The sequence below is a fragment of the Oxyura jamaicensis genome, chromosome 18 (genome assembly GCF_011077185.1).
Source record: "Oxyura jamaicensis isolate SHBP4307 breed ruddy duck chromosome 18, BPBGC_Ojam_1.0, whole genome shotgun sequence".
NCBI lineage: Eukaryota > Metazoa > Chordata > Aves > Anseriformes > Anatidae > Oxyura > Oxyura jamaicensis.
This window is the reverse complement of record NC_048910.1, coordinates 11974352-11999867: the sequence shown is the minus strand read 5'-3', so window position 1 is coordinate 11999867 and position 25516 is coordinate 11974352. Positions and strand designations below refer to the sequence as shown.

Here is a 25516-nt window from a genome sequence, read left to right as displayed (position 1 = left end):
GCGCTGCGCCTCCTTGGGAGGAAGAGCCAGGAGCGGTGTGTGACCTCCGCGGTGCGCTGTAACAATAAACGATTTCCAGTGGTTTCACCCATCCCTCTTCCAGTCTCATATTTTCAAAGTAAATGTTCTCAGTGAGCGAGAGCCGCCTTCCTCCCTGCTCAGCTCCCTGCTCCTGGGAGAGACTTGGGCAGGAAGTTTCCGACCGGGCTCCGTTTGTAAGAGGACAACAATCCCGTCCGCCTGCCTGTCCCGGGAGCGCTCCTCTTGGGTAACGACTGCAGCGGTGCCCTGGCAGACGTGGCACGGGCAAAATCAGGTGAGCTGGAGCTGCATTTCAGAGAAACCATGCATCGTTTTATTGCTGCGGGGGTAAAGCTGCTGCTGTGGGGCCGTGGGGCCATGCCTGCCCCCTGCTTGGCTCCCCAGGGTCGGTGCACGAGGCCCGAGGCTGTGCGCAGCACTCACAGTGCTCGGCTCCCTGCAGAAGGCACGAGCAGCAGGAGGGGCTCACGGGAGGCAGCAGCACCGGGGTGGATGTTTGGCAAGAGCCCTCCTGCCCGTGGGGTCGCAGGGAAGCTGGGCTGGGTCCTGCTGGGTGATTTTGGAATCTTTAAGGAGCTGCTCAACGGGCCCCAGCTGGGGCTGTCGGAGCTGCCCGGCCTGCTCAGCTGCTGCAGCAGGGTGGGAGCTGGTCCCCAGCCACGCGGGCTGAGCCCGGGGCTGCTCCAGCTGTGCTTTAGCTGCCCAGATGTGCAGCTCCATGAGGGTGTCCTCCCTCGGAGCACATCGCTGCAGCAGCATTGCTGCTAATTAAACCCCGCGGGATGCAGGCAGCCCCACGCCGCTGCCTCTGCCAGCCCCACGCAGCGCCTGGTGCCCCAGAGGGGCTCAGGCCACCAGGCTGGCGTCACACCAAGCATCCCATCACGGACCCAGCATGGGTGAGGGTGAATTCCAACCCCTTTGTATTTACAGGAGGAGGTGATTTCTCTCTTCTCCCTGGAGTCCCAGGGGTGTTTCCGAGGCACCGAGGGGTGCCTGATCCCATCCCTGTGGTGTTTTACGGGGTGGGCGGCCATGCGAGACCCCGACCCCATGCATGAGCCAGCGACACGAGAGGCCTGGCAGCCTCTCGCCGGCTCGCAGCCGCCCTTCCTCTCCATGCAGCCGCAGCGACGCCCGCGGAGCCGCCGCAGTTTCTATGCCAACACGGCTGGGGCGCTGCCAGCCGGGGCTGCGCGGGGGGCCAGCGGCTGCGGACCCCACTAAGGCAAACATTTCCTGAAGCACCCGTGGAAACCACGGTGAGGTGAAAACCCGAGCGGCCGCTGCTCGGCGGGCCTTTCCCCTGCCTCTGCTCCGGCTGCTCCTTGGCATCGGTGAGCACGGGGAGGCGGCTGGGGCTCTATGTGCACCCTGCGCGGCCCCGGGTCTGTGTCCCCAGGGCAGGGGCTGACCCGCAGCAGTGCCCGGAGCCCCCTGGGCAAGGCTCTGTGCTCCCACCCCGCTGCTAACGCAATCAGTGCAAAAAAATCAGTGCAATTTCCTAATTGGAGCAGTGGTGGGAACAAAGCAGATTTGTTAAGAGAGCTGTGCGCCCAAGTGCAGGAATGTGACCTCTGTGAGCGCTGAGCGCTACCCGGGACCTCCCAGTGCACGGCGGTGCTTGGCAGCGGCCAAAATGCTGCTGCAGTGACTGCTCTGATGGAAGAGAGCCGGGACTTCACCCTCTGGGGTCGCCAGGCCCACTTCCAGGCTGGTTTCTGGTTTGGGAGGAGCACTGGGAGGTGGCGGCTGGCCCCGGGTCACCCTCCTGCTCCTTCCCTGCTCTGCAGAGGAATGCGGTTCCTCAGGTCCTCGGGTCGCGGGTGAAGCTGCGGGCACACACCGTGCCTTTGTACGGCCGTCACGGCCAAGTCATTTATTGTCCCCAGCTGTCAGCTGCCACCCGGCCAGCTCCACCCGCGGCACCGGCTGCCAGTGAGCCACCGGTGGGGCTGCGTGGTGGGGCTGGTGCGGGCTGCACCCGGGGGCTGCGCTGAGTCACGGCCCGCACGGGCACGGGTAGCAGGGGAGGGAATAAGCGGAGACCAGTCCCAGGGATGTGCCTGTGCCACCGGGTCGGGAAGCGAGAAGGCTCCTGGCACCGACGGGGCTCTGCAGCGCACAGTGACCGGTGACCCTGGCCAAGGCTCCAGGGGAGGCGCTGCCCGGTGCAGCAACGTGATGCGAAATCCCATCGTGCCAATTATGCAAATCGCATAAACTATGCCTGCTATTCAGAAGTATCCCCAGAGATCGCCTTAGCGAGCTGTAATTCAGCATTACTCACTCCCGAAACCAGGCACTGGGGCAAGCCAGGAGCGCGCGGGGCTGTGCCCGGCTCAGCAGCCTGGCGGTGCTGAGGACTCGGTGCCCCCAGCCCCCTGCATCCCCTCCTTCTGCCCCCCAGCCCCTCCTAGCAGGCCTTGGGGCTGCTATGGGGCTTTAATCCATCCACCTCCGGGCCTCAGCAGGCAACCTGCTGGGATCTGCCACTGGCCCCGCACTGCTGCCAGCCCAGGTCCCCACATGCCCTGTCCTGCCTCCCCCAGCCCACCCGGCGCTTCCGTCCCCGCCGTCCTCCCAGGCCCCACCACGGCGCTCTCCTTCTCCGCAGAGCTTTGTTCTCCCACCCACTCCCTTTCTTCCGTCACTTCGGCTCCTCCCTGCGCTTGCTCTCCCCCGGCCCCACGGGAGCAGCTCCTCCACGCAGGCTCCCCCAGCTCCTGCTGCCAGCCCAGCACATGTGGCCCCGTGCCGGCACCGCACCACGGCACCGGTGCCACGAGAACCCTCAGCCAGTACATCCCCAGCCCGTGCCCGCATCCTGGGCCACCGCTTTTATTTGCCATCAGTGACCCTGGGGACGGGCACTAATCCTGGCAGCAGCGCCCAGCCCAGCCCCGTGCCCCGGGAGCAAACAGCCGGGCTGGGAGCTGCTTCCCCAGCGCCCCACCGGCCCAGCACCGTGCCCCACCTCTGCCTGCCCCTGCCCTTCAGGCTAACGTGGGGCGAGCTGCGCCGCTCGCTGCGCCTCGCTCTGCTCCCCGTGAAGTACCAGCGACCGACTTGGTGACACGGATGGATTCCTGCTCAGCAAAGAGCTAGACGAGGGCTCAAAGTGCTGTCACCAGTGGTTTAGCCTCTGTGCTGGATTTCAGTGCCACAGCTTCCACCTAATAAAATAAGAGCCTGAATTGTTCATCCTTTGCTAATCCCCCATAAATGGCTTTACTTGATTTGTGCTTTGGGGGGTTTAACGGGCTGACAGTTGCTGACACACGCAGGGAATCTCCAATTTCATGGCAACTTTTCAGCCCTGACTCTCCAAAACCGAACCCCAAAATCTCGCGCGTGCAGCGCGCCAGCGGTGGCACAGGGGAGGGACACAGCCGGGAAGGACACGGGGGGACCTGCTGCCACGGTGGGACCAGGGGACACCCAGCTGGGCACCGAGGGCAACCACGGGGCATCCCAGCTGCTCTGCCAGCATCCCGATGCCATCAGCGTTGCCGTGCACTTGTGCAAGGCCCCGTGGAGTGGCTCCAGGTGGTGGGGAGAGCCCCACGGAGCCCCCACGCTACTGCTGGAGGGGGACGGGAAAGGCAGCAGGCAGGGAGCGCAGCAGCCCGGAGCTCAATGGCACAGGCCAGGGCTCGGGATGCAGCCGCATGCGGACGGGAACCACGCATCGATCAGAAGTACCCAGCCAAAGAGGCTGAGCGGGACGAGACGGCCCAGGGAACAGCACATCCTGCGCCGGGGGCTCGGGTGGTTTTGCTCAGACCCATTAGGCCGATTCCCCAAAGTGCCACGTCAGACATCAGGAAAATCATATTAAAATTGCTTTAGAAACAAATAACTGGCAGAGCACGGAGAGGATCCACAGCAGAATACGCGCAGCAGCGCATCGGGGCTCTGATGGGGAAGCCAGCTGCGTGAGACAAGAAGTCCGGAAATTTCCTCTTAATCTCATTAACAAGTTGACACTTGCAGGTACGCTCCTGCCTTGTGCCACACTGCGCAGAGGGGTAGAGAAGATTTTCCCTCTGGCTCCTTCCATTTCTGTGCACTGCAAGCAGGGCACTGCTGTTGTCAGACCGACGAGTGGGGAGCAGGGCAGCCCCTGCCCCTCACCCCCATGGTGGCCGTGCCAGGCAGCCAGGCAATTTGGTGACAGAGAAGGCTTCTGCCACCTCGCCCAGCCAAGGGTGAGACACCACGAGAGCTGCAGAGCCGGGCGGCCAGAGCCGGGCATCCTCTTGGTAGTGGCTGGGGACACGTCATGGCCAGGGGTGCGAGGGATCATCACCTGCCTTCGTTTTTTTTTCTCTCTCCCATGTGACAGAAGGCTTTCCTGAGGCCACGAGGACACAGGAGCTCCACCAGCACCTCGCAGCGTCACCGTCCCCTCCCCGAGCAGCGATGTGGCCCCGCAGCCACCTCCCCTGGAGGGACTCTGGGTTGCACAGACGGGCGTGCGCGTCTCCACCTCGCCGTGAACCCAGGGGGTGCCGGCCGTTAACAGGGCCCAAGGCAGCAAGTTTCCATGAGCTAAGTGTGTGGTGCACGAGAGGAACCCTCCCCAGCCCTGCTGAGCGCCGTCGGACCCCGGTTGTGCCACCGAGCCCCTGCCCTTGGCCACCGCCACCCCAGCCTGGTGCTCGCCCCAGGTGCCGGGGCGCGTGACCCGGCTGGGCGCGCTGGCATGACGCCACGCTGATAATTAGGAAGGAGCCTAATGAAACTTCTAAAATAGCACAATTTCCTCCACACACCTGCAGTCGAACTGGGTGGATTACATAAGTTGGTGTTGCCACAGCAACTTCGCTCCACCCGGGGCTGGAGGTGGACGGTGCCGCGTGCGTGGATGCGCCGTCACCCTGGGGAGAGACCGGGCGCCAAGGGGGTTTGGCAACGGGGAGTTGCCAACCTTGGGCCTGGCCTCCGGGGCGCGGGAACCCCACTGGTGTCAGGGGTCTCGCGTGGAGGCAAGGTCCCTGCCTCGGGTCCTGCTCCTCCAGCCTGGCCCCTGCTGGGTCCCCGCCTGGCGAGGCAGCAGGCGAGGAGCAGCCGGAGGTGCTGCCTGGCTGTAAGCAAAGCGAGGGACTCCAACACCATGGTTACCCTGGGCACGCTCCAGCTGCCGCTGCTCCCTGGGGAGTGAATCACGGTAACAAAAAGACAGCTAAGAGAAAAAAAAAAAAAAGAAAAAAAAAGGAGAAACCAAAGCAAATGCTAGGGCACGAGGCGCAGGCAGGTTTTTTCCTGCCACGAATTCCCAGGGCGCTGGAGGCAGGCGGCCCCGTGGTGGGATGGGCAGAAATACGGCCAGAGGCACCGAGTGGGTGCCCAGCAGCGAGTTGGGACACGGGAAAAGCCAGGGGGGTAAAAGGAATTTGGTAAATCCTTTCCTTAACGTAGGACTAAGAAAGCAGCGGGTGCTTACAGACGAAGATTTGCTTTGGGAGCGAGGGGGTGCGAGGCAGAAAGGCTTTCAGTACTCAGATTTCCTGGGGATAGAGATAAAGAGAAGCAGAAGACGGGAAGAAAGCAGAGCAGTTCGGAGGCTGGGGGCAGGCCTAGATGCGCGAGATTCTCTGAGGGTCGTCCCAAAAGGCCTCTTTTATTACAAGAAATTACAAATCCTTTTATCTTCTTCACCAGAAGAACAGCTTGTTTGAATTGCTGGGCTGTCACACTGGAATTAGATGCAAGAACCCCCCACATCCGTGACGTAGCGAAGACCTTACATAACGCAACTAAAAATAAGGTGATGGAGACGCATATGGAGGCACTCTCCTCCCGGCCGCTTGCTCTGAAATCCCTCTCCAGCAGCAGGAAGCCAGCAGCGCCTCGGCCGCGGGAGCAGCCCCGAACGTTGGGCAGGAGCAGCCTGGAGCACGAAGCAGCGCGGGGGCAGCCCAGGGCCTGACGCCCGTGGGGATGTCCCACCCGTGGCAATATCCCACCCGAGGGGATGTCCCAGCTCTGTCCCCCTTCTGTCCCCCAGCCCTAGCAGCAAAGGGTTAACCGGCCATGCCAGAAAACGAGAAAAGCCTGCATACACCTCATAAATTCTTCCCTGTCCCCTGGTGTGGGAAACCTCCGAGAGGCCAAGCTGGGAGCCAGGCGTGCCCCGGGCTGAGCAGCGCCCCTGGGTGCCCCCCGGCTCCTCGCCTGCAGGGGGTGGAGGGGAGGCAGCGGGGGGGCAGGAGCGGAGCTGTGGGGCCGAGGTATCGACCGGCTGGGGCTGCTCCTGCGGCTGCTGCTCGGAATCGATGGAGATGACCGAGGAAGGCACGCCAGGCTGTTTAACTGCTTCGCTGCTCCCCTTGGCCGAGGGGCAGGAGGGAAACGCTTGCTCCGAGGGCCAGGAGAGGCTGCCCATGGTGGTGGTTTGCACCCTGGCACCTCCAGGCCCCAGGTGCTCCTTGCTGGTGTGGCCACAGGCACAAAGGGACAGGGACAGGGACAGGGACAGGGACAGGGACAAGCCCCCCGATGCTCCGGTTCAAGCGCGGAGAGCACTGCAGGGAGCAGCAGGGGATGGCTGCGAGGTGGGGATGAGGATGAGGATGAGGATGGTGTATTACTGGCCCCAGGGGCACAGCCACACTGCTCACATCCCTTGGGACCCACACAAAAGGCACTGCCATCAATCCGAGGGTTGGGAGTGGGACAGCTCGATGGCCAGGGGGGGCTGAGGGGACACCCGGAGCACCCCAGTGCTGGTGGGAGGGGAGATTCAAGGGGGCAGCAGGCAGGGGCTGCCTCCCCTTCCCTGGGCCAAGCCCTGCGCACAGACACCGTGGGCCCCGTGCCCACCCGTGGCACTTTCCCGTCCTTTCTGGACGGCGTGTGACATCTTTCCCCGTCTAACAACAGCGCTGTGCAGCCACCGGCTGCTCCTCACCCGCCCAGCACCATGCGGGCAGGAGGTCAGGGGGGCAGCACGGGGGGCAGCGGGGGTGTGCGACACAGCGGGGACTGCGGGGCACGGCGTGAGGCATGGCAGGGGCACGAGATATAGGGTGGGTACAGGATGGAGCATCGCAGGGTGTAGGATGGGGAAGAGCAGGGGCTATCGGACGGGCTATGGGGTGTAGTGGGGGGTATGGATGGGGAACGGGGCTAGGGAATGGGGTGGGAACGGGAAATGGGATGGGAATGGGGAATGGGATGGGAATTGGGTATGGGATGGGAATGGGAAATGGGATGGGAATGGGGAATGGGATGGGAATGGGGAATGGGATGGGAATGGGGAATGGGATGGGAATGAGGTACAGGATGGGAACGGGATATGGGAAGGAAAAGGGGTATAGGACAGGAGCGTGGTGGGGCACCGTGGCACACGCAGGGGGCAGGCATCAGACGGGGCACAGCACGGTGCTGCCCCCAGCCCCGGCCGCCCCCAGCCCCGCGCTCAGCACCCTGCAGCCCGCTCCCCGCCCGGCCCGGCTCGGCTCAGCCCGGCTCAGCTCCTCCCTGCGGGCGGGCCGGGGCGGGCCGGGGCGGGCGGCAGCGGCCGGGAGCTGATAAAAGCGGCGGCCCCGCTCCGCTGCGCTGCTCTCCGCTCCGCACCGCCCGGTCCCGCTCCGCGCCGCTCCGCACCGCCCGGCCCCGCTCCGCACCGCCCGCCCATGGTGCTGCCCGGCCCGCCCGGCATGTCCCGCTCCGAGGAGGTGCACCGCCTCACCGAGAATGTCTACAAGGTGAGCCCGGCAACAGGTTTCCCCCCCCCCGTCCCCAACCTCTTTTTCTTTTTTCCCTTCCCCGTTTTCCTCCCCTCCTCTGCCGAGCGCGGGGGCAGAGCGGGGGCTGCTGCGGGGGCGGCTGGAGTAGGAGGAGAGGAGGGGGAGGAGGAAGAGGAGGAGGAGGGGGAAGAAGAAGAGGATGTGCCGCCGCCGCCGGGGGGGGCGAGCCGCCCCCGCTTCCCCCCGCAGCCTGCACGGAGCGCTCCGAGCCCCGCCGGGGGGGCGCCGCCCGAGCCGCCTCCGGTCCCTCCGCAGCCCCGGGGCGCGCCGAGGTGGGAGCGGGGCCGGGGGGCGGCGAGGGGAAGCCGGGGGGCAGGGAGCGGCCCCCGGCCCGGGGGGGGGGGCCGTCCTAACCCCCCTGTCCCGGGTCACCTCGGGCCGGCATGGGCGAGCCCCGCCGGGGCGGTCTCTGGCTCTCCTCGAGCACCTGGAAGTAATTCACGTCCTGGAGTTGCTGCATCTCCCCATCGCCCCATTTGCTCCTTTTTTTTTCCAACCTCCTCCTTCAGTGGCATGAGAAAAATGAAATGTGTTCGTGTGCTTTGGTTTCCCCTCGAGAAGGGAGAGCTTTCTGCTCTGCTGGGTGCTGTGGCTGGGCCCAGGTGAACCTTTCTGCCCCGGCGTGCGCGTGGGATGTCATTCATTAAACCGGGAGGCTTGCGTGGTTTTCTGCATCTTGAGTGGTCAGGTTGAGTTCCTTGTGAGCATTAAGTGGAGGAAAAAAAAAAAAAAAAAAAAAAAAAACACTGACAGAAAAATTTAGCGTGAAAACCACTGAGGTAGCAAAGTTCTAAAGTCTCCTGTTGGCACCTCAGGCGCAGCAGCTGCTCGAGCAGTGCTCGTGGTGCCCGACCCTGGCGTAGAGCAGGGCTGCGGCTGGAGCTTTCTGCCCAGGCATCAAGCAGCACATGGGATTTAGGTGTCTCTAGGACTCCGTTTCACCCTTTAAATGCTGCTGGTGCCCCAGTCCCTGTGCCATTGTCACACACGGGCAGAGCCCGTCACCCTGGGGTGCTGATTTAATGGCCCCGTGCACCCAAAAGCTCCCCCCTCCTGCGCTCTTATCAGCGGGGCTGGGTGGGAGCCGCTGGAGCAGGGCGAGCATGGTGCTGTGCTTTGCACACCCATGGAGTGCTCGGGCTCCAGGGGCAGCTGCTCGGAAGGGTTTCAGCTGGTGACTCAGGTGTTGTTTGAGGGGTGTTGTCCTTGGAGAGCTGCGGTGATGGTGGCTCTGTGTGGCAGGTAACAACTTCTGCAGGACTCCGTGCGCAGTGGGCACGCAGGGCGGCTCTCGGGCGGCTTCAAACCCGCCTTGGCGTTGGCCGTGGCTGGAGGGAAGTGCTGAGAAGTTCTGCCCTGAGAAAACAGCACTTGGCAGCGCTGGTCCCCTGAGAACCCAAGGGTGGACGTTGGTCGTGCTCTTTGCTTGCCTCTGACCCTCAGCTCCATTGCTGCTATGCTGTGTGAGCCGCGGGGCTGGGAACTTGGCGAGGAGCTCGCGGTGAGCGGCTGCGCTGCCCGTGTCCAAGCCTGACCTGGCTGAAGGTGGTGTGGGGTTGTCCCAGCCCGCTGGGCCCCGAAACCAGGCAAAGGGAGTGTGAAGGTGACGGGCTGCAGTCAGGTCACACCTGAGTCTGTTTGAGGGAGCAGCCGGGGTGCGGAGGGTGAGAGCTTGGAGCTGGAGGCAAATCTTGTGGCTTTACCCAGCAACATCCAGCTTCTCAGCCCGGGCGACTGGAGGAAGACAGCGATGACTGTATTTGCATTTTCCTCAGTCAATGAGGTGCCTTTTCTCTGAAGACGATGGTGCTTTTCTTGGCTTCCGGAGCTGCTGCATGGGGTACGTGCAGGAAGCGGGCGTTTGCCTCTTTCTTGGAGGACTCGTGGAGCCTCCTGGAGCGCAGCGCCAGGGCTGGTGGCTTGGGGCAGCGCTGGCTGCGAGCTCCTGGAGCTCTGGAAGCTTGGGAGTCTCCCAGTCCAAAACCAGCCCCCAGTGCTTCATGTCCCCATTGTCGAAGTGTTTTTTCCCGTGCTTTTCTGGCTTTTTCTGGAGCCTGAGCACCGCTTGGGGCAATAGCAGGGCCTGGATGAGCCGAGCCAGAGGAAGGGGCTGAGGTGGGGGCTCCGAGCTGCCTCCCCCGAACCAGGGCACAGAGTGTGGGTGCAGGTGGGGGTGGCATCTCTGTGCCTCCCTTCCAGCCACTGCCACCCTCTTGTCAGCTTCCAGCCCCGCTGGGGCTGCGCTGCTTCCCCAGCGGTGCCTGGAGCAGCTCCCGCGGTCGCTCCCCGTGCCCGGCACCCTTCTCCCCCAGCACAGGCTTTCCTGAGGCGTTCTGCCCGGGAAGCCCGTTGTAATTATTTTCCAGAACCAGTGTTCACCCTCGGAGTGACTGTGCTAATGAGATGGTGGAGGAGCTGTCAGCCGCCCCCTTGCCGATGCTGCCACTACAGGCAGCTGCCTACACATGTGTAGTAATTACAGAGGGAGACGGAGGACGCTGGCACCTTCCGCCAACGTAATCCCACCTTCCCCTGGTGCTGATTCACTTGTGTGGACCTTGCTGTAGCAGCACAGCTGCGGGGCTGGCTCCGAGGGCTCTGCAAGCACGGGGCCGGGCAAAGCTGCTCCTGTTGTAGGCTCAGGCTCTGGCCACCCTCCTGCGAGCAGCAGCTCCCGAGCCCTGCTTCGTCCTTCGCACATTGCACAGAGCCCTCGTTTGCAGGAAGGAGGGACGGTTCCTTCTTCCCCCCCCCCCGAAGACAAATCTGTCTCACTTACGACAGATTAGATTACTGCCGTTTACAGGCCAACCTCCATTTCATTTTAAAGCCATTCCTTTGCGTGGAAGATGGCTTTGCAATGGTGTGTGAATAGCTCCGTGCTTGGGCTTGCTTAGAAACACCCCAAACTCGGAGCCTCGTCGTCTCGCACAAACGCAGACACCGTTTCTGATAGTCGCTTGCTCCACATCAGATGTAATAAATGTTATTGCCAGCATAACAGCCTCTTGCCTCATTATCCCCAAGTCCAGAGGGAAGGGGAGATTCTTGCTCAAGTGAATCAGAAGGGAAATGGTGGGTGGCTTGGTGGGTTTGGCAGCGGAGGGAAAATGCACTGTGACAGAAGATGAAAGAGCTGGCCCCCGAAGCCAGCCTGTGCCACCCCCAAACTTTGTGTGCTGCACTCTCGGACCCTCGGAGCACCGGGTGCTTCCTGGGCTCGGGGGCTCCAAAGTGAGCCCTGCAGCACCCGCGTGGGTGCCGTGCTGGTGGCTGGGGAGCTGGCTGTGCCGAGCTCCTGCCCAGCGGAGACCGCAGGAGGGTGTGGGGTGGAGACCAGGATCGGTGCCTCTTAGGGAGCAGGGCCCAGGGCGGTGGTGTTTTCACAGGGACAACCTGCTTCTGCCGAGTTGCACCCCCGTAGGCGGCTGGGCTCTGCGGCGGAGCTGGCTTGCAGCTTTGTGCTGATGGGGCGCTTCTGGCGGCGCAGGGGTGACGGTGTGGGGCTGCCCCTCCGTGTGGGCACCGCTGTGCAGAGGGGTTTGTGAGCTCTGCTGCACCCCTCAAAACCAGTCCATGGATTACGATATGTTATCCAGAAGGGAGCTCACGCGTTGCCCAAGGTACCCCAAATGCTTCCCGTGCCGCTCCCTGGCACAGTGGCAGCCGCTGGCTTTGCCTTGGGTGGCTTCTTGTGCTGCGCCTGCTCGCGGTGAGGTTTCACAGCCCTGCTGCTCACGTTGCAGGGCGGAGGGCAGCTGGCTGCTACCAGCCCCCACGCAGGCACTGGTCTTGCAAAAGCCCTTGGCAGAGCTGAGCCCTTTGGCGCGGGGGCTGTGGGAGGAGCGTCCCTGCAGCCCCCAGCTCCCAGTGGCCGTCCTGGCTCACAGCAGAGCCCCCGAGGCCAGGTCTGCCCCGTGGTGTTCCTGCTGCTGGGATCCTGCAGGGTACACCCAGGGGGTGCCACCAGCCAGGGGGCTGCTGGTGCTCAGCACCCTGCAGGGCTCCAGCTCCCTCCAAGCCTGTACCCAGGCTCCAGCTCTGAAACTTGGGTGCCTTCATCCTCTGACATGGTGCCTAGGGGGCATTAAATGGTCCAAAGCTTCAAGAAGGGTCCCTGCTCTTCCCTCAAGTCCCTTGCCCCTGAGCATCTTCTCCAGTAAAGGCGGTGCTGAGCCCTGGCCATGCTGTTGGGCCGTGGGGTATGGGCTTGTGCTTGCCCTGCCCTGATGACCACCGCCGAGCCCTTCCCGCTCGTTCACAGCGAGTTTGGGGATCTCTTGGCACGGTGGCCTTGCTGCTGGCAAGGGAGTGGTGTGGAACAACAGCTCTGGCTGGGAAACGCTGCTGCTGTGCTGCGTTACGGTATCCGAGACCCCAGGGACTTGGGCTGGGGGGGAAAGTTCCCCGGGGCAGAGCAGGGGGGTGCGTTGTAAGGCGCTGAGCATCCCTGAGGCCGGCCCCGCAGCGCCCAGAGCTGGGGCTCGTCCCACCACCGAGCTCGGGGCAGGGCGCGCGGAGGTGGTGGTGGCAGCGGGGTTTGTTTGGACATTAAATATTAACACAGAAATAATGGAAGGCGTTCCCGAAGCAGGGCTGACCCATTTAGAAGCAAAACTTCCTCATAGCCCAGCTGCTGGCGTGGGGTGGCTGTGCTGGAAGGAGACCCCCGCGGTGCTGCCCCCTCAGAGCTCGGCGTCCCGCAGGGGTGCTGTGGGGTGCCTTGGAGGCGTCGGGTGGGCTTCGGAGAAATCATGAAGCCTGTTCTTACATTTTTTTTTTAAAAAAAAAAGACTTCAGGGAGGTGGTGTGAAGGTCTGCCTCCTATGCAAGGGAAACTTGATACAACGTGAGCCGGCTCCACTTCCAGCTTGTTCTTGGGGAGCACTCTTAATTAACTTTTAATTGTGGGCCGGTTATTATGGCACTGGAACAGCGGGTGAATCCTTGCTGTAGCACAAAGTGGAGCCCACTCGGAGGGGAGAGATGTTGAGCTTGCATTCTGTGGACTCTTCTCCCCCCTCTCTCACAGGGCTGTGTCCTGGAGACCTCGTGCTTTGCATTAGTTTCGTTTTTGGCAGCTGAAAAAAGCCATGCCAATCCCGGAGAGCTGAGCGGTATTACCCAGGGAATTTAGCGTAGTGGAACAAAGCAAAGCCCTTTCAACCTTTAGCTGCCCGGTTTTTTTTTTGTCTGTGTTTTTCTAAACTCTGCCCAGGCCGGCATGTGGAAGGCAAACAACTTGGGGGTGGTGCTGATGGAGCAAAATTTGAGGGAGAGTGAGATTTGCTTTCCACACCAGAATTTTTCCAAATATCAGCTTCACGGTAGTGTCCAGCAAACCTGGCTTCACCTTCCCAGCTCGTGGAATCCTCTGCAGGAGCACACACAGACGCACACAGTCTGCTCCCTGCCCTCCCCGGGTGCCCGTCCGGGGGCTGCTGGCATACCGGTCCCCGCAGCAGGCAGCTGCGGTGCTGTGCCGGCTCCCTTGGGCACGAGAAGCGGTTGCTTATTGAGCCCGCTCCCTGATGTAAACGTGTTTATCTTCCAGTATTTGTTTCTTCCTGGCAGCTGGTAGCTTTCCACCTTCTCTGTGTTGGGGGGATATGGAGGTGTCAGTTCTGGAGCTGGCTTCCTTTCCCACCATGGCAGTGAAAATGAGGGTTGAAAAACTCTCTTTTTATCTCTGGAGTGAAGAGTCCTTTTTTTAATGCCCTTATCCTGCGGGGTTATTTATGTTGGAGTCTCTAGGCGATGTCTTGAAGACCTTCACTTTCAGCAGACTTCTTCTTAAGGGTTTCAGGGGTTGTATTTGGCCAGCGCAAGTCACCTCCCTCCCCTCCCCTTGATTAGGGGGCTCCTTTCTGCTGCGCTCTTCCTCTTTATTTGCTGCTGCAAAACGGCTGTGTCGCTCCGTGGCTCTTGTGCCTCGGCCCCCTGCCCGGGGAAGATGTGCTGAATTTTGGGAGGGCATTTCCCCGCGGCTGTGCCGTGTCCCTGCAGGTCGGGAGAGGAGCTCAGCTGCTCTTGGCCCCGAGCTCTGCTCCCTGGCGCTGCCACCAGCACCAGTGCCCTGCTGCTGAGCCCCCGCGCTGCTCCCCGGGGCCGGTGCTGAGCCCATTTGGGTGCTCTGAGCTTCGTGCTTTGGGGAAGATTTGTTTACTTGGGCGCTGCTGCAAAAAACTGGTTTATTTATATACACACGCATCCATCCATACATAAACACTTACTGCACTTAACCCAGCAAACTGCTTAAAAATCCTTCCCCTGCAGAAATCCTGCCAATTTCCCTTCTGCACGGGCGCTGCTCAGCCTCAGGTGGCTGGGGCCGAGCTCTGCGTGGCGGTGGCACGCCGTGGCCGTGCTGGCAGCGGGGACGCGTCCGACCGAAGCCAAACGTGACGTGGGAAGGACAGAGCAGCCCTCCCCAGTGCTAATTAGCTGCTGTGCAATTGCCTCCTACAATTATGGAAAACAACTCACTACGTGGCTTGTTGCTACAGGTTAATTTTCGCCTCTCAAGCTGAGCGTGTTCGCTGAACTGCTCCGCGCTGCCCCGGAGGAGCCCTCCTGTGCTGTAGGAGGCTGCGTGGCCTGGCCCACGGCCCCAATTAGCCCTGGAGTCCTCATTAGCCTCATGCTCGCCACATCAGATCCACTTGGGTTGTCTCCTGTCCCTTGCATCGTGGGCTCTGAGGCTTGGCAGCATGGCTCGGGGCTGCCCTGGGGCTCTGTGCCCCCCGTCCCCCAGCTGTTGCTGCATTAGGTGGGGGATTTGGGATCCCCTGTGCCAACAAACGCCGGCCTGGGCCGGAGCATCCCATGCGGGTTGCTGCTCACGGAAATTAAATCTGGCTGTTTTGCACGGGGGGAAGGCGACAGCTCGGCCGCCGCAGTCGATCCGTCCTGCACGCAGGCACCCGCAGAAGAAAATGAAACCGCCGTGCCCTGGGAAGGCCAGGCAGCAGGAACTCGGGATAAAAATGCCTCAGGCAGAAAATGAGCTTTATAGTGTTTGGCCAGCTTCAGATGAGGTGACAGATGCTTAATCAGCTTATTTGACAGAAGTGTCTGTCTGCTGCCTTCCCAGCACAGGGCGCTGCCGGCAGCGGTGCGGGACAGAGCCCCCGTCCCCTGGGCATCGCCACGAGATGGGGCAGGGATGTGGGGCTGGACCCAGGGTTGCTGCAGGCTGGTCTGGAGGGGGCAGTGAGCAGGGAGGTGCTGCTGCCTTTTCCCCAGCCCAGCTGGGGGTCAGAGCCTTGTTTTAGAGATGCTGTCGGTGCTGGGAGTGAGTCGCTTTGGCAGCAGAGGGTCAGCCGCTGCTGTGACAAACGTACAAAGAGCTGTTCTTGTGTGTGATCCGATTAGTCCTTCTCTGCCTCATGGTTAAATAAGGATCTTAAAGGGAGGGAGGAGGGAGAGCCCAGCAGACTGTTTCTGGTGTGCTGCGTTCTCGTTTCTGCGTTTCTGGGCAGCTGGAAAGTGACACCAAGTGCTCGGCCACCGGGGTGCAATGCCTCCCACTGAGCTTTAGCCACAGCTGGCACCGGTTTGAGGGGTTGATGTGCTGCTAGGGGCTGCCTCGGCTTAGCAGATATTTTGGATGCTGATCTCCAGCCCCTCCTGCTTGTCCGTGGCACACCAGGCTGGTGCTGCCGTGCTGGTCCCAGCAAGGGGCCCTCACCAGTGGCTCCCAGAGCACTGCTTGGCCTGAGGGCTGTTGGATGCCCCCTCAGCCAGTTATGGTCACTTATGCCACATTATGGCCACTTCTTCCATATCCGATAACGTTCTGGTCTGGAGCAATTATCTCCGATGTTGTATGAGGCCGTAGGTCCCAGCTGCTCTCCGGCCAGCACGCTGCAGAGCCGCGTTGCCGCACACCGTCCGCCCCGTGGGGTTCAAACCCTGGACGTGGCCCTCCCTGGCAGAGCTGCGGGATGGAGGGAGGGTGCCTGAGCTGTCTGCCCAGCCCCTGCTCTGCCCCGGTATCAGTGGTCCCTGCTGGAGCCTGCCTGGGGAAGCTGCTCCAGGCTGGCTGCGCTCGGCAGACTGCAGCGGTGCCCTCCGCGGGGCTGGGCGAGGGGTGGCTCGGGTTGTTCCTGGCTGCGTCCAAGAGCTGTTGTGTCAGAGTTACCATGAGGCTACTTGCATGTGTCGTCCGTTCAGTTACCCACAGTGGAGGTTACCCCCAGCTGCCCCACTTGCCCTCCTGGGCCATTAGGGCCGCTGGTGTGGAGCAGTGCCGCCGAGACGTGGCTGTGCCGAAGGCTTCGGTGCGCAGCCCGGCGTGTCGGGAGGTTTGTGTTGGGTTCCAGGGGGCTTTGCTCTGTCACTGCCTTCGTGAGCACGGAGCCGGCCGTTCAGCGTGAGCCCCGAGCTGCCCCCAGCTCCTGTCACCTCTGCTAACGCCTGCTGTCCTCTCTTCCAGACGATCATGGAGCAGTTCAATCCCAGCCTCAGGAATTTCATTTCTATGGGGAAGACCTATGAAAAAGCCTTAGCAAGTAAGTGAAACCACGCTGCTGGTGTGATTATTGCTGAAATGCTGGAGGGTGCAAGCCCTGTGGGGGGTCACACGTTTTTGAATCTCTAGAATTATTTAAGTTCTGTTTAAAAGTGTCGCTTCAGTGTTCACGCTGTCCAGAACAATACATTCAAAAAGAAGGAAAAAAAATGAAATATTGGTGGCAGCTCTCAACTGGGAATATAGGGTCCCATTGGGAGTCACTAGAGAAGTGTAGATTTAACTGAGCAAACTGTGAATTGATGAAAACCAAAGCCCCACTGTTTTGACTTGATGGCTTTGGATGCCCAGCTCTGCAGCAGCTCCATGCAGAGGCAGCGTGCTTTGCCTCTGCTCACTTCAGAAAATTGCACTGCGTGTCTCCTGGATTTTATTTTTTAAATTGGTTCGGTGAAGATGCCTTCGAGGGAGGAGGCTGTCAGAATCTTAACTCAGTAGAAAAAAATATTTGTCTGATGTTCTTAAAGGGTGGTGCTTGAAACACGACCTCTGGGAAGGATCCACGCGTTCCTGCCTCGTGCCGGGAGTGGGTCTGGTCCCCCGCAGCCAGGCCGGGCTCCTGGATGTTTCCGCGGGGGTCTGGTGGATGCAGCCCCCCTTGGCATCCCCCCGAGCTGCGCTGCCTCCCTGACCCTTCCTTCCCAGCGGTGTTTTTGGGGCTGAGGGGGGAGAAGTGACTGCGGTGGGGGTGCTGTCCTCCGGGGGTGCCGCGGGCTGGCACTGCACAGCCCCTAACGATGCTAACGAAGTGGGGCTCGTGCCTTGGGCGTGCTGCCACCACTTAGTCCATGCTCGGCCTCCAGGCTGGTGCAGGCACAGGGGAGAAGCAATCCTGGGGGGCAGAAGCTGGCACTCAGAACCGGGCTTTTACCTGTTCTGAAATGATTTACTGATGGTGCATGGTGCAACCGCCTGGCTGGCGCAGCCTGCTTGCAGCGTGCCGGGTTTGTCACGGTTTGGAGCTGGGCACACTGTTACCTCAGTGCTTTGTGGAGAACCGGTGTGTGGTCATTCAGCTTCTGTTTTCCTCACGTCCCTGCTCTGGGAGCGCTTTGAAGCCAAGATCTCCCCGCGACCTCTGAAACTGTCTCTGGTCATCCTTTATTTGGGATCCTGGAGCTTGTGGGGGGCATCTGAAGGAAGCGCATGAATCAGGGAACGATGCTGGAAGAGCTTCGGTGTGCGATCCGGTGGCGTTGAGCTGGAGCTGTACAATGCGTTCTCGTGATTAGAGGAAACCCCCTGCTTATCTGATTAAAGTGAAGTGCGTAGCTGGAATGTCAACAAACAAGACTGAACTCTAATGAATGTCTGTGATAGTCAATTATTCCACAGTGCTTTTTCTGAGCAGCGCTAAGCAGGCTGATGGTTATGCTGGAATGAAAACCACCCCGGTCTTGCACGTACCTTTTTTCTCCTAAATAGCTCTGTAATCTTGCTGCGCTGGCTTTCTTCCTTGGTGTGTGCTTTCTGCGCTAATTTTGCCTGTTTGTTGTCTCGCCCCTCCCCGTGGGGTTAAGCCCTTTGAAGTAAGAGCTTTTTTGTTTTAGTGTCTAGCACCTATTCAGCGCCGTAGAAGTTATAATAGCCATGAAAGAGACTCTAACGTGCCTTTTTTTTTTTTTTGATGCTCTTAGGTATGACATATGCAGCAAAAGGATACTTTGATGCTCTGGTTAAGATGGGAGAGCTGGCCAGCGAAAGCCAAGGATCCAAGGAACTGGGTAAGTCGCCCGCTCGCTGGATGGAGTCAGTCCAGGGCAGGCTGACAGCAAGGGATGGGACCAGCTCTGTGCTGCTGGGGTTAAGGAGCTGGGTGTGGGGCTGCTCCTCCTGGTGTAAATGGTGGTTGTGCCTCTATTCACTGTTAATGTAGCTTAAAAAAATCCTGCTAATCTTAGTCTCCGAGCTATCAGCTGCTTGTGGTGTTGCTGGAGGGGAAGTGTTTGCAGGGAGCTGCTTTGCGGGTGCCTTTGTCTTGGCTCAGAGCAGCGCTGGCTCCCCTGGAAGCTGCAGCAGCGCTGGGCACCTCCGGCCACCTCCGTGGGCTTTGGTGCTGTGAAAGGGAGCGGGAGGTGGGGATGCCTGGGGACACACAGGTTGGGCGTGCTGAAGCAGGGCTCCTGGCAGCATCTCGGCGTGTGGGAGCTGCGGTCGTACCCAGCGCCCTGCTGAGCTCAGCGGAGCCACTGCAAGGGCTGCTCATGCCCTGTCCGCTGTGTCCCAGCACGGTGCCACTGGTGACCTGCCTGGGCTCGTGTCTGAGCCGTGACATGCTGAGTCCTGCTGCTCTGTGCCCATTTTCCCCTGCTTGCATTTGCTCTTCGGGGAGCTGCTGTTCCCAGGGCTCTGCTGCAGTTCCCCCCAGGGACGCCGTGCTCTGCGCTCCAGGCTCCCTATGCAGCCCCAGCTCTGCTCCCACTTGCCACCTTGCTGGCCAGATGCTGCACAAGTTGTGCTTGTTACCGTCCTCCAAGGCAGTCTCTTGGCAAGGAGGCTGAGCTGAGGTGGCTGTGAAGGCTCCCGGGGTGCTGGGCAGCCCCCAGCAGGGCTGGCGTTGGGCTCGTGGTGCTGTGCGGTGCCAGAGCCACGGCCGGATCCAGCCCCGGCTCTGCTGCATGCAGCTCGTCGGCGTAGTCTGGGTTTTTATGGAGAGGCACGAAGTGTCTATGGAAACCAGCTTCATCACTCGGATTAAAGCTGCCTATAGCAATCTGTTTCTGTTTAATAAATAAAGCGAGAGCCCTGCCGGCGATGCGTGCAGCAGGCGAGGCTGAAGGCTGTGCAGACCTCGTTCAAGGGCTTCCTCTGTTCACGAGGCTTTCACTGCCTCTTTGGGGCCGCAAGCTGCGGTGGCTTTGTCATCCTGGAAGTGAAAGTCTGGGGAAGGTTCCCCAGAGCGGCTCAGCCATGCAGGCAGGAGCTGTGGCCGCAAACGCGGCTTCCCTTTTGCAGGCTTCGCTTGCCCTGGCGTGGCTTCTGGTGGCCCCGCTTCCCAGGGGAAAGCAGCCTGAAAGCAAGCTTTGTACGGGCTCTCCCGGTGTGCGCTTGGTGTGTGGCCTGGGTACTTTGGGGTTGGTTTCAAATGCTCGCAGATGACTGTGCCTCCCATCCGTGGCGTGCGGTTCGGGGGCTCGGCGGTGGAAGGGGATTTCTGGCGGCTCCTGTTTGCCCCGACCTCCCGCTGCGGTGATCTCGCTGATATTGATTGTGGCAGCTGCTCCACGCAGAAGAAAGTGGAGATAAAATTTCTGGCTGTGGTTCCCTGGAGCTGATAAGAGGCAGGGACGCCACCCCATCCCGATGGGATGTGCAAACGGGCTGAGGAATGCTTCAGGCTGGGCTGTGCTCGCTGCGCCAGCCAAAGGTAGGCAGTTCCCGGGAACACCTTGAGCTTATCAGCCCTCTGCTGTGACTGCTGATAGTGCTGGAAGCGAGCCCCGGGGTCTGGGTTGTTTCATGCCTTACCAAAGGCTGTAGCAAATGGGGCCGTTTGTGATGACCGCTCGCATTCATGGGTCTGAGCTGATCCAGTTTTGGGTGGATTCCTCCCCAAACACTGCTCCAAGATTCCTGGCGGTGGCTCCGAGGAGGAGGATCGGGGATGTTTCCTCCTTAACTCTCTTCTGAGCACGGGTATTTCTCTGGTGCCATTTCTGGGACAAAGCATCAGTAGAAAGTAAAATCCTTTCTGAAAGGTGATGAAAGGCCACATCTGCCCCAGATCCTGATCCTGCCCTGGCTCCGCACCCTCCATGAGCAGGGTTGGGGCTGACCCTGCCGTGGCCCCTCCAGCCCAGCTCAACGCCGCAGCACGTGCGGCTCCAGGAGCTTGTTCTTTAAGCTGGGCACTGGAAAGCTGCCCGTCGGTGGTCCCTGCCTCAGCAAACATGCTGGGTGTCCGGCACAGGGCAGCCCGCTGGCTGGTTCTGCTCGGCGTTTGCTGTATCTAAAAGCAAATCCCTTTGGACCGCGGTGATGCCGCACGCTTACCTCGCTGCAGGCTTTCAGCAGCCTCCCCAGCGCTTGTCAGACCGCTGCCTCCAGCTCGGTTCTGTGCTCGCCAGCTGCTCAGCACTTCACATGCTTCATAAATTCCCCACCAGATTTTCGGAGCAGTGCGTAGACGGGATAATCTCACGCAGTAACGGGAAACCTAGCAATAATGAAGCACTTGAGTCGTAATCGGCTCTGTGCACTGGGTTTTTGGGTGCCGGCGGCTGGTGGGGCTGAGGTGTGGGATGTTCAGAGTTTTTCTTCATATCTAAGGTGATGTCCCGGCTAGGTATGGTGTGCAGCTTCCCACGGGCCCCACACAGCAGCAGGGTGCCCTGACCCAGCTGCCTGAGGCAGCTCCGTGCTGGCTGAGCTGTCCTGGGCTGCGTTTTGTATCTCGGGGCTATCAAATGGCTCAAGAAAAAAAACCAAGCTCCAGACACTTTAGAAAACCATTTGCACTTCGTACCCCTCTGATGAGGGTGATGCTCCAGGTCTGTGCTGGGCTCTCATCACCTGATTGAGCAGCACCCACCTGCTCCATGCCCGTGGAGGAGCTCAGGGTGCCCCGGGGGGGCTCGTGGTGCTGGCGGGTGCTGGGGCTGGGCTGTGCCCTGGCATTCCTGGGAGCTCTGCAGGGATGGAGCCGCCTGCCTTGATCCAGTTCTGGTGCTTTGAGGGTTAGACCCAGGCCCGCAGCCCCTCTCAGAGGGGCTCCTTGTGCTGCTCTTTGTGTTGTCGGAGGCTGAGGAGGCTTTTGGGGAGCTGAGGAGCTGGAGTCAGTTAATGCTGCCTGTCTGATCGGTGGAAACTTGCTCTGGGCTTGATCTGGGAAGCTCCTAAGGAGCCTGAGTCTGTCCCCAAAGTGCTTGGGTGACTTTGGCCCTTGTGCCGCTGCTGCCAGCAGAAGTGCAGCACTGAAGTCACTTGGATGCTGCTCAAAGTGCTTCTTCCAGGGGCTGAACAGCACCTGCAGAAAGCTCCTTTAGGCTGGGGGCGGATTTCGTTTTGGGGCTGTCTTTTCCCCAAGGTCCCCTTGGATCAGAGACTGAAGCCCGGCGCCACGAAAGGGGAAGGAATGCAGTAATTAGTTTTCCATTGTTCTGCTGCAGCGAGCCTCCCCTAGATAATGGCCCTTTTGATGCCCGGTTTGCCTGATAAAATCCTATCCCGTGGCACCTCCGAGCTCCAGTCGTCTGCTGCGGAGCTGCCCGGTGCCAGTGGAGGAGGGCACCGGGCTCCAAGAGCGGTGCACGGCTTCTGGACCAGGGGTGCTGGACCTGCCTCTGGCAGGCACCCCGTGCCCCAGGAGGGGCTCTGTGGCCGGCCCCAGTAGGGGCAGCCTGGGGGTGCTACTGGTGGGGACGGGAGCAGCCTGGTGGGACACCTCGGGCTGCCCAAGCACGTCCCAGCTCCTGTCCTCGCCGCGGTGCTGCAGCCTGACCCCAGCCCTTGGCGCGGTGCGGAGGCTTTGTGCTGCGCTCGGTCCTCTGGGGAGGTTTGTTAATCTGTTAATTGGATTTGCAGCTGTTTCGGGTAGGAGCTTCCTGCAGCAGATATAGATCCCGCAAGTGCCAAAGGTCATCGTAGCAGCAAAGTGTTTAATACGTGAGCCGAGGAGGCCGGGACGTGCTGGAGCAGGCTGGTGGTGGTCGTGGTGCTCGGAGCCTGCTCGTACCAGTGAGAGCAGAGCCTGGGAAACCAGGACATCTCCCCCCGTGATCCCTGCGTGCTGTCCCTGCAAAGTGCCCCGGGGTGGGGGAGCAGTGGGAATCCCGTGGCATCACCCTCCTGAGGTTGGACTTAATGATGCGCTTCCGCAGGTAGCAATTTGGCACTGCCAGAAGGACGGGTGCTCTGGAGTCGGGTGCTCCCACCTGCAATTCTGTTAAAGGCCTCATTTGCCAGAGAAATTGTTCCTGGAATTCAGGACTCTGCCTCCGAGGCTGTTCTTAGCCAGAAACTTCCCAGGTTGATGCAAGTGCCCTTGGAAAATGGAGCTTGCAGTTCGTGCTCGGGTAAGGGAAGTGCACGTCTTTGCCACAGCAGCCTGTGTCTGGTTGAAGCCCGTTCCCCCAGAGCAGGGGGGGCAGCACGGGGGTCACGATGGCCCCAGGCAGTGAGCGTGGTCCCCTCGCCTCTGTCCTGCAAGTGCCGGGCACCCTGCGCTGAGCATCACTGGTTGAGGACACCCTGGTGAGAGCCGGGGTAATTCGTGTAGTGGGGTGTGTAAGAAAGGGGCTTGTTAAATTCAAGGTGCGGGAATAAAAGCAACACCTTTAGAAGCTAGTGCCTGCCCCAGAAGGGGACCGTTCTGCAGTCTGCACTGCCTTTTCGCTGCCTTACACCTCTCCCGTTAGCGCAGCCTTCCTCACCAGGTTGTTCTCACCACCTGTGCTTGGGGAAGCGATGGAGGCTGCTAGGTGTCTGCCAAGAGCGCTGCGCCTCTGCAGCTGCTGGGGCTTCAGCCGTGGCAGTGACAGCTCCTGGGGATGGCAGTGACATCTCCTGGGGGTGCCACCTGCCTGCGCCCCCGGTGCCCAGCCCCATGGGGACGAGCCCCCCCCGGTGCTGTGCTGTCCTCCCAGAGGTGGGGTGGCCACGAGCCACGTCCACGGGCTGGCCTCTGCAGCCCAGCAGCCGCAGAGCTGCGAGCTCACAAGTTTGAGGCGGGGGCGCGTCCTCCATCTGGAGACCTGCACCTCTCGAGTCAGGGTGTCTGGGGAAGCCTTCGCTTCTTTCTTTACCTCATCTCAAAAAAAAAAAAAAAGTCTTAAGCTTTGCCAAGACGGGTTGAAACGCAGGCTGGAAACAGAACTGATCATTATAATGCTGATGAGCTGCTAATATAACATCAACAAATCCTGTGTGATCCTTTCGGGCTGCGATAAATAAATGAAACCTTTTTGAAGAGGAAATAGATGAATCAGTGAGGAGAAGCCGATTGTTTTCCCGTCCTTGTATCCTTCCCACTGTACATGCACGAACCTTCCTCCACGTTGCCTTGCAATTTAATGTCAGAGCTGATAAAGTCAGGTTCTGGAGCCTTCTTGGCTGAATCAGGGGTTCAGCTGAGAAGCGCTTTCCTCAGTGGCTTAAGGGCTTGTCTGTGGCTTGTGCAGCATCTCACGAGCTTGAATCAAGACGCATTAATATCGGGGAAGAAATAAGGTCGGGGAAGCTTTCAGTAGCACGCTCCTGTCGTAAATCCGGCTGGATGAGACCTTCAGCAGATCTCTGCGAGCAGCTGGAGCTGCTGCCAGGCTGCGCGTGTCGAGGACAGGTTGGGAAGCATCCGCAGCTCGGGTGCCCAGCTCTGAGCGCGGGAGCACAGGGAGCCAGCCAGGCTCGCTGCTGGTCCCAGCAGCAACCGGTGGTGGTGGGAAACTGGTGGTGGTGAGACGGGAAACTGGGCAGCACCGCGGAGGGAACTGGGGTGGGTTTTGCTACGCCAGGTTCAGAGCAGGCAGGGCTCAGAGCGGGCACAGGCTGATACCTCCCCTTAAATAACTGCTGGAGCCTTGTCCATGGCACACCTTTGGCTCTGATCCAGGAGGCAGCGCTCAGACAACGTGCCCTGTTAACTCCTTTACCTTTTCCTGTGATTCTGTGATTTTCCCACCTAACGAGCTAATTCTCCTTGCTGCCTGCTTGGCTGCTTCCATCCCAATGCTGTCGCTCTGCCTGGTCCCCCTTAAAGCAGGGGAGGAAGAGCACTGGGGCTGGGCCCCTGGACCCCTTGGTTTTGCCTTATTTTTTTTTGTTCTGGGCTTTGCCTCCCCTTTCTGCTCTGTTTGGGAGCCCCTGGAGCGAGTGACCCTGGTGGGGAGCAGTGCTGAGGGGGCCGCATCCTCTGTGCTGGAGGTGTGAGGAGCGGTGCTCAGCGCTCTTTGCTCTGCCGAGCATCCCTGCTGCGTGCTGCGGGGGTGCTGCTGGGGTGCTGCATGTCGCTTGGTGCTTTTATTGCAAATGGCCTGCGTGGAGCTCGAAGAGGAAGAGGCTCGGTAGGCTCTGGGCTCAGAAACGACGCTGCCAGCCAGCTCCTACTGCTCTGCCTTCTGGCCGGGCAGCTGGCTCCTGCAGGGCTTGCGGTGCCCGATTGCAATCTGAGGGATGTGGAACAACCTGTCTGGCTGTTCCTCGCCGGGTGTGGTGGGGAAGGGCCCACAATAGCCCCTATAGTTCTCGGAGAATGATACTGTGAGTCAGACGGACGTAAATAGCAGCTCCCTTTGCCTGCTCAGCCTTCTCGCCCGTCTGCGTGCTCCGTGGCCATCCCTGCAGGGAGCTGTGCCCAGCCTGGCACGGACGAAGCCCTTGCGCTGCCCTCCTGCCACCCTGCTGGGACTTTGCCTGTGACCCTGGGTGAAGCACTTACTTTGGGTTTCTTGACCCGTAGGATGTGTGTTTTGGCACAGAGCTCCAAAACTCTGTTTGGTGCTCGCACTCTGTGTAATTCGCAGTGTGACCCACGCCATTTCCCTGTCTGTGGCCTGCTGCACGGCCGTAATTACTGTGTTTAAGCTGCAAACAGCCCTTGTGCACAGTGCCGGCAGCCCGTGGCGTGGGAGGGAGCTCCCGGCACGGCCCCGTGCTGGGGTGCCCCGGGTGCGAGCCCCCGGGTGCTGCCGGCACCGCCGCGAGCGCCTTGCACCACTGGTGCAGTGCTGCAGATCCTATTCTGAGCCAGGGCTTGAAATGTTCAGGCTTCCCAGCCGCGGTGGTGTCTCTTAGTCACAGTTTAACTTCTTCCCCGCTGCCAAGCTGCGTTAGTCCACGTGGTGTCAGGGCGAAGTGTCTGTTGGTGCCTCACAAGGGCCGGAGCCTTCCTGCAGCGGTGAGGCAGCTCGCGGCGCGAAGGCAGCGGGGTGGCGGAGGTGCCGCCTGTGACTTTGCACGGCACCCAAGATAGCTGAAATCCCACTGCCCTGCGTGGGCTCCCGGCTACGGAGGCTGCCATGGGTGGGAAACCTGGGGCTGGTTTCCTCGGGACTGGCTGCCCTGGCTCCTCCCGAGGAGGAATCTCAGAGGAAGCCCTCGTGACTCGACGCCGGGCAGGCGTCCAGCAGCCTTCCTGCAACGGAGCCTGGGCGCAGCGCGGAGCTCGCCTGGAGCTGCTGTGGGTGCTGGGCTGGTCCCGCTGCACCTCCAGCAAACTGGGATGGGAGCAGGGCTGCGGGCTGGGGGC

At 60.7% G+C, this 25516-nt stretch overlaps 1 protein-coding gene across 7 annotated transcripts in view; it reads left to right on the top strand.

Annotated features, from left to right (window-relative positions):
- The first annotated feature begins 7588 nt into the window (after positions 1-7588).
- BAIAP2 (BAR/IMD domain containing adaptor protein 2) overlaps positions 7589-25516 on the top strand; it is a 42453-nt gene continuing 24525 nt past the window's right edge. For all 7 annotated transcript variants that reach the window (XR_004755172.1, XM_035342526.1, XM_035342522.1 and 4 more), the window contains exons 1-3: positions 7589-7757; positions 16237-16312; positions 17970-18056. Coding sequence is in view for 6 of the 7 variants with exons in the window: in XM_035342526.1 (XP_035198417.1) it covers positions 7686-7757; positions 16237-16312; positions 17970-18056 (235 nt within the window). In the remaining variant the exon portion in view is untranslated. The remainder of the gene's footprint in view (positions 7758-16236; positions 16313-17969; positions 18057-25516) is intronic.